We start from the raw sequence: 8,519 nt of genomic DNA, 5'->3' as shown, positions 1-8,519 counted from the left end.
CATGATTTTAATGTCTGCTGCAAGGTTTCCCTTAGCTCTGAAATAGATTTTTGTCTGCTATAATAATTTTGTTCTGGTTCATATTGTAGGAATCTATGACTAAGCAGGTACTCAAGAAACGTACACCACTTTTTTTTTTTTTTTTTTTTTTTTTTAGCACTGATACGGTCTCCTGCAAGATGAGGAGTTCTAAAAAGATCGGAGGGGTAGATGGACACTTCATGTTTCAACTGAGCCATGCATGCTTGCTGCTTTTATTCTTCTGTTCATTAACTCTCTCAAGACTTGGCACAACAGGAGCATTATATAAGACTAAATAATTCTTACATAAATCTGAGTGAATGCCTTTCATAAAGTACTGGGTGCTTATCATGGTGATAAGTAAAAATGAATCACTTCCTTTTTAAATGGGAGCTTTAAACCTTGTATTTTGTGTAGTTAATTGCCACAAACCAAAATAACCTTTTGAGCTCTATGAATTTTCACAGCTGCTGACTGGAGGAAAACCCCCCGACACTGATAAATAGAAACTTAAGAATTTCCACAAGAAATTATTCCCCACTCCAACTGCCTCTTTTAGTACAAAGCCCAGCTCAATTTTGCCAGAATGTTAAATGTTCCTAGCACGTGGCTGTAGAGGCAAGAATCTGAGTATCATCTAAAGGCTAGAATAAGAAGGAATAAAGCAAGGATAGTACAAAGTTGACACTTCAAGACCGGCATGGAGAACAGACAACAGGTCAAGCAGAATAGGTAATTAAGCTTTTGCAAGAGGCTAACAGATTGAGTAGGTTCAGGGCTCATCAGCTCAGTAACAGAATCATGGAAGACTCTTGATATATTCCTATATATAGGGAAATAATATGGGGATGTACCTTGTGTATGCTTTAAAGATATGAGAATAAAGATCTGTATTACAAGGCAAGATTAGTATGTGGAATAGGAATCTGAATCAGGAACTAGGAGGAAAACTGGGAGAAAAGTTAATTACCAGTCTCCTTGATAAAAATAAGTGAGAAACAGTACTGGGAAAGGTCAGAGGCTGCAGAAACAGTATTGGGACTGCAGTCATAAAAACCAGTTATGCTGGAGGATAAATTCTTTGGCCTGTCACCCTCCTCCACTACAGGATGGTCATCTCCTGGTACAAGAACGAGTTCCTTGCTTCAGTGAAAGGCAAGCAAGAGCAGGTGCAAAGGACCTGGCATTGGAAGAAGTAGTTTGTATAGGGAAGTAGTGGGCTGGCAGTAGGGAAGTCATGGAAAGAATAAGAGAGGTTGAAGGTCAGAAACCCACTGGCCATCATGTTAAGTAGGAGGAAGAGGAAGGAAATACTGAGAGAAGTGGAGAGAAAGATTTAGTAAATACCAAATGAAGCAAACACTCTCTCCACTGAGTGGTAAAGAGGACCTAAGGCTGGGGAGAGGGACGAGGTTAAAATATTCTGCTAGAACAGCATGATAAATCATCAACACAGAAGCTGAAATCCCTTGTTGGCAAACACAGGAATAAGAAGTATGGGATATAGTCAATATATTAAAAGACCAGTGGATGGCAGCATATTTTTACTACCAAAATACTGGGTTGTCATGGCACATGTTTTGGTTGTAGCTCATCTGCTGACTAATACATCACATGTCCCAAGAACAAATCCATGTTTGATAAGTTAGTACAAGCTACACAAAAAGCACAAATCTTTGCAGAGTTCCTATTTCTCTAAGACAGTGGTGACCACTATTGTAGCCGTCCCACACTGAGTCATCTGGGAGACGAGCAGCATGTTTTACAAGGATAGACGAGAAAGGCACAGAGTAGGAGTGGGAGAGAACAGTGGGGATCACATAATGTGACCTAGCTGTATGCATCTTCTAGGAGTTTAAGAATATTTCAGGAATAAAAAACTCAGAAGGCTATGCCTGAAGAATCACCTTAGTGTATTACTTATGATAATTTACTGTGGTGTCAGTGCCAAGTTTATTGTTCTGTTATGAAGCTGATGCTTTTTTCTTAAAAGTTGGGAATAAAGTCTATAAATTGTAGAGAAATTTCTTAATATATAAAATTATATATAAGAGAAAAACTAAGTACCAATTCAGGCCACAGCATAACACCCATCCAACCAAAAACTGGTGTGCATGAACTAGTTAAAGGGAAGACTTATTTGCTAATTAGACCAGAAAAAGCCCACATTATTCTTGCTTACCATATTTATTCACACTAAGTGGAAAAAATCTGACAAGTCATAATGGATTTGACTCATTACCATACATACTGTCTATATTAACTGTTGACATAAATTTCAACTGAGAAAGAAAAATACACATTTTAAAAGAACAGTTTATAAATTCCTTTGATAAACAGACTTCCAATAAACTTGTGAAAGTTAGAAGGAAAGGTTTTCAAGACTTACATCTCATGTCTTCTGAAGTAAAACACTTAACGTAAAGCACACCTGACATCTGACTTCCATATACCTTGGAGGTTTTCTATGTAGTCTTCACTAAAGTGTACTTAATAAATGTTTCACAGTACCAGAGCATGAGTTCCTCCATCAGCTTAAAAACCCGTGAACTAGGTACTCACTGTAAACAATGCTTCTATAAAAAGGACAGTTCAAATACAAAAAAGAAGAGGGCATTAGCAGTCAAGTTTCTTTGGGAGATAGTACATTGCATTTGGTTCTGACTTTTACAGACAGCAGCAGACAAAAAGCATGGTAATCATTTCAATTATCGGAAGCTCTTCAGTTTTAAGAGCATTTGTAAAAACAGGTCCAACTATAACAAACTGATATTTGCATAATTAACTTTGAAACAAAGCATTTTGTTAGTGATAAATGTAAGAGCTGAAATATATTAAGACAAGTTATTCTGTTTGTCAACTTGTTAGATATGTGTGCTGAAGCTTCCCCTTCTAATTACAAGATGTTTAGTGCAGCACAACAGATATTTTCAAATTCATACAGAAGCTGGAATGTTTTTTCAGTTGTAGCACACTACATCCGAGAAGATTACCATGACAAAACATTAAATGGAGAGAGGACTGAAAGCAATGATTTATAGACGTTCTAATTTTTCACTTAGAAATTCTTCCACGCTATCTGTATTCCACTTGAGGATGCTCAGTTCTTCTGCAATGTTCCCACTGTCGTCCAGCAGCTTTAGTACAGGGTCAGAACCACGCACATACTGCACAAAAAAAAGAGTCAGTTACCTTGGTCTGGGAAATGCATTCTCCATATTAACACCCACCAATTGATTTAAATCAGTTAAAAAGTTGGCAAAGCAAGAACAGTAAAAAGTCCAAAGAGTGACACTATGAAGTATGAATACTTAACAACAGAGCACTAAATTACAGAGTATTCTGAGCAAACTTTGGCAATACAATTTGTGCTAAGAAATCAACCTAAGCTTTGGCTTTTTAAAGCCTAGAATTCTTAAAAACCAGACAAACTTGGTTGTTCCTCACAATGATCAATGCTACAGATATTCCAGTGCCATGTATTTTGTTCTGATTTTATGATTAAAATTATTTTATGATTTTATGTTAAACACTAGAGTGTTTAACAACAATGTATTCTACTTTTCTTGAAGAAAACAGATTCACAAAAATAAAATTAAGCTTATGAGATCAGTCCTTCAGCTTGTTCTTTCCTATGCTGCTACCTGATCCTCCAATTCCAGATTCAAGAGAAGTAGACGTTCAAAGCTAGTTTTTGGGTGCATGTATCTATGCAAAGGAAGAACCAGTAAGAGGGGAGACACCTTACTGAAGCTTTAAAGACAAGAGATGCTGCAGGCTGCAAACTCCACTAGCAGCAGTTGGCCAGTGTTTGCAGCTCTGGATTAAATGCCTTCTTGCCTAATCCTAAGGAACAAGGGTGAGAGAAAAGAAGGAAGCAGAAGGGACAAAGAGGTCTCATTTCACAGAAAATCAAAACACATTAATTTAAGAGCAGTAAATGTTTATCTTGAGATCCAGAACATAGTTACTCGCCTTAAGTAAAACAGGTAGGAAAGAGCTTCAGTTCAGACTTGTATTTAATGTCAAAGAGACGAAAGCAGAGGCACAAGACAAATGAAAAGATGTGTGTGAGACATCTACTTTTTCTCCTTGACCCACAGCATAAGCTAATGCATATGCAGGGAAGCAGTGCCTAGCTTTGAAAGATGGTATTCTACTTCAACTATTTTAAGTTACTGAAGTTGGATTTTTGAATCAAGCAGCTGAATGATTTTTCTCATATAATCAATAGCCTTTTAACTGAAATTTCCGGTCACTTTAACAGCTCAAAGTTCTACTGTCAATTTCTAATGTAATCACATTCTTTCCTGCTGTAATATATCTGTGCCCACTAGGCTTTGCTGGTAACATAATACTTTAATGCTTCTGAAGACTCACTAAGTCACAAAATATGTAATGCAAATAAAAGCTTTTAACAGTATTAGAAGGCTCTAACCATTTAAGTTTATGGAAAGATTTCCCCAGGAGACTTTTACTTTACCCTACTGAGCTAACCTAGTTAGTTTTACTTAATGAAGCTAGTGGCATCTCTCACGCCTTTTCCAAAAGTCTTGTAAAATAAATACCAGAAAAAATTTAGTGCAAATGCATCTAGTAGTGCTCTTACCAACTGTAGTCTAGGCTGCTTTGATGTTCAATACAGCTACAAAGTCTAAAATAAAAATGAAACAGACAAGCAGGAGAGAAAGCTTTTGAAAGAAACTGGAGGGCACAGAGACATGAATGCATGAGACAAAGGAAATCTGTTTTAAATGGAATCTGCTGCTGAGAAGACAAATCACTTATTGCAGCCTTGCATAGCTATGAAGTGATTCCAGATGGTGCCATTTGGTGAATAGAGATAGGAGTGCAAGATGTGAGAATCAAGATGTGCATCTGTGAAGTACGCTGCAAGTTCATACAGGATTTTAAGAGGAAGGTTAAGTCTTACACTAGAACTTGAAGCCAAGTAATTGTTTGAGCTTAAGGCCCTGCAGCTTATGCAGGTTTGCATATATGAAGTCATAAGAAACACCATTCAGTATATCAGTTTCTATAAAGCTCAATGTTTGAAGACTACAAAGAAAAAAACCATAGAACACAGCAAGGAAATTCTGAGAGGGAGGACAAAAATCCAAGAATCACTGAATGTTTGGAAATGGCAGCTCCATCAGAAAATGAGGGGAGAAAATAACAGGAGAAAAGGAAACTATGGCAGAATAACCTTGAGTAAATCCAAGATAGCCACAGAGTAAGAACAGGATGCACGCATTCCTCACATTCTTTTGCCATTGCTGTTACTTACAGGTTCCAGTATATTTTTTCTTGGATTAAAAACAAAACAACAGCAAAAGAAACCCCAAAGCCCCAACAACTAAGAATTGGTAACAAACAGTTAGTGAGCAATAACCCAATTAATATTAGCAGCAGGAACTTGTAAAGATTTATACTGGCAATGCAAATATATGTCCTTTGCTAAAGGATTACTTGATCAACAAACAAGGAACAATCCACAGAAGGACTGTCTCCACCAAGCTTAATTCTTCCTAACAACCCAAATAAAAAACTTAGGTTACTACTCACCTTGATTTGCAGGCCCCTGAAGAGTTTTGGCTTATCACTTCTGACAAAAGCTACAGTTTGGAGAAAAGAAAGAAAGATAATCAAACTCTTCTCCACTTTCATTAAGCAGATTTACATTCAAGGTAGTATTCCCTGAATTAAATTTCTTTTGGAATGATGCTTTAGAAGGTATTTTAACGTTAAAATTCTTAACATCCTCAGAAAATTAATAATACTAAACCTATCGTATCTAAGGAACATCCTATTTTTACTAGTATTACAAACGTGCTTCATATCTGCTTGGATTTTCCTCAAACACTAGTGTAACTGTCTAAATCAGTTTATCTACATATACAACTGACAATCTTCAGTAGACTGGCCCATATGCTGCTGCAATACGCAAATGTGAGGAAAAGTGTTAGAGTGATCAAAATCTGGCTGAAGATAAGCTTTGTGAGGGAGGCTAAATACCACACACATCCCATCAGCATACTCCACACAAGCTGCAGCAGTGCAGATGAAAGGGCACAGAGGAAACTGTGGGTAGAGGTGTTATTCTTGCAAACAAGATGGACAATCTTGTCTTGCAGAGATATCTGAGATTATATGTCAAAAAACAGCAAGAAAACAAGAAGAGAGAACAAGAAGAGAAGCTGGTATCTCAGCTTCTCTTGACACTCCTAAAGGCAATCAGCTTTAAGATGGACTCTATGGCCTGTCATGTAGCTACATGGAAAGAAGTTCAGGTCTGAGGTGGGCTGCTGATGACCAATTCTTTGCTTGAAGCGCTAGTCAGCAAACAGCAAGCACTAATAGCAGCATAGTTCCTGTATCCCTACTGCACAACCCAGGCCTTGTGTTAACATTAACTTTAAAAAGAAAAGACAATATGAATTATTTTAGGACAAATTGTGGGTATAATCCCCTACTTTCAAACCCTTTAGCCTATTGAATATCTCAGTTCTAGAAGTATTTAAAATTTGTTTAGAAAATAGCACAGTCTTCTTTCCTCCTCCTCATATTCAGGTTATGCTAAAGGCTGAATTCAGTACCTGTACTGCCACTAAGTGGCTCCAGACTCTCCTGTAGTATATGTCAGAGTCTCTCCAAGGACAAACCCTGTCAGTCTGGACTTACTCTTACAAAGGTACTAGTGGCACGTTAAAGCTGTTTTTTTCAAGGTTAGACAATAATGAATCTCTCACAAACTACAGTGCATCCAGCTGGTGCACAGAGATGAGTGCAACCTCTGGACTACCATTTCCTACTGCCTCACAAAATGTACTACTTTCCTCAATAAAGATGTCCCCTAGCATATTTATATCTATCTTTATATTACTGTAGACAGTTACCTTAATGCTTTGTCAGTATGTATATACAGAATGGCATTTATTTTCTTACCTCTTCCACTGTGCTCCCAGTACAGATCAAAATCATATAATCTGCCTGCTGCACCAACCACTACACAGTATAAGCAAGCTAAAAAAATACTAATGGCCCAGTGAGTTGCCAGATATACCAGACCCCTGAAGAAGAAAATAAGGCTTGTTTTCATTCTTTCTGTAGAACTACACACTAATGTTATATTGTAAGCTGTGCTTGTATAAGAATTTCAAATAGCACTAAATAACCAGTACTTACATACTGCAACTCAGTTCTGATTTAAACTCACTAAGACATAATTTTCAACTTCAGTGTTTCTCATGTCCTTGTGACCTGCTATTTGTCTTGGCTGTCATCAGCAGTAACATGCAAAAAATGGCAAGGATATTTCTTATTCTTTGTTAAGCTTGCAGCATGTTGAACTATTTCATGAGGAATGTTTCAACATTTTTTTCAATTTGAATCTAAAGCTGAAATCACGTCTCTAGAGCTTTATATGAAAAGGAGGTTGTAAGAAGCAGTCAGTACAGTGGGTAACTTTAATTGCAAAACAAAGAAAAACTGTAAGAGCACAGTAAAAAGGATAAAGTTTCAGAAGCAAATCTGAACTGTGGAACTCCACTGTGTTAAAGAATAGCTGTTGGGGGTTAACTCAGGTTACAAAACTTTAAGATTGTAACAGGTGTGAGGATTTGTTACTTAAGTGACAGATGAAAGCTCATTTGGACAGGAGTGGCTGTTCTCTGGCTGCAGTATTGGACTGACCAAACTCACAGAAAATGGGAACAGAATTAGGTGGAAGAAGAAAGTAGAGGCAGTATTACATTTTGTCACTCTAAAAATAGCTATTACACACTTGTATCAATGTCAAATGTCTACATCTTCTGAAAGCTGAAGCACTACAGTACATTTTTTCCTGAAATTTTAGACAGCTGGAACAAAATCGGTTTCTGTTAATGGCATATTTATTTCTAATGCTTATCATAGTGACTTTCTGCATTAGTCACTTGGAGTTGCAATGCAAAGAAAAACACTCACTTGTACAAATTTGTATATTCTCAATTTTGGAAGCTACAGTAAGAAACTAATATACTGACATACATCAAAAATATAGGTTATCCCAACACTTTTTCTTTCCCACAAAATCATGCCCTAAGTTGAATAAAGAGCCTTTGAATGGAATTGATGGGGTTAGGAAGGGAGATGCAGCTACAGTGCATATTTTCGGACACATGGCTGCTTGCTTACATGATGTGATGCACATGCTCCACCTTCAGCACTGCCCCAACAGTTTCTCCTCCATACCCTGACATAATTGCTTCCTGCGATCCTATGTCCGAAGGCTTCTTGTACATCTTTACACCACTATTTAACACTTTGTTGTCAAATACTAAAATGCTATTCTGTCCTCATTTTCTTCTCCCTGTAGCAACTCTAGAAATTACACACTGCAGAGAAACAAGCATTTATATAATCCAACCATGGGTGAGCAAGAGAGGCATTTTCCATTTCGACTTCCATAAGATGAATTCTTGAGCTTGATGCCATTACACTGTTATGGTGAATTAAAC

The 8,519-nt window shown here is 37.2% G+C and overlaps 1 protein-coding gene across 1 annotated transcript; it reads right to left on the bottom strand.

The window, feature by feature from the left end:
* Positions 1-2,189: 2,189 nt before the first annotated feature.
* Positions 2,190-8,303, bottom strand: LOC104460949. The gene is made up of 4 exons (XM_010087138.1): positions 8,197-8,303; positions 6,967-7,091; positions 5,587-5,636; positions 2,190-3,188 (listed from the first exon to the last, which is right to left on the bottom strand). Exons 1-4 carry the CDS (start codon positions 8,301-8,303, stop codon positions 3,057-3,059), a joined length of 414 nt encoding a protein of 137 aa, XP_010085440.1. The 3' UTR covers positions 2,190-3,056.
* Between the last annotated feature and the right edge of the window lie 216 nt (positions 8,304-8,519).

This window comes from Pterocles gutturalis, unplaced genomic scaffold (assembly GCF_000699245.1).
Source record: "Pterocles gutturalis isolate BGI_N339 unplaced genomic scaffold, ASM69924v1 scaffold47501, whole genome shotgun sequence".
In the NCBI taxonomy this organism is placed as follows: Eukaryota; Metazoa; Chordata; class Aves; order Pterocliformes; family Pteroclidae; genus Pterocles; species Pterocles gutturalis.
The sequence above is the reverse complement of the archived record's forward strand: the minus strand, read 5'-3'. Positions and strand labels throughout refer to the sequence as shown.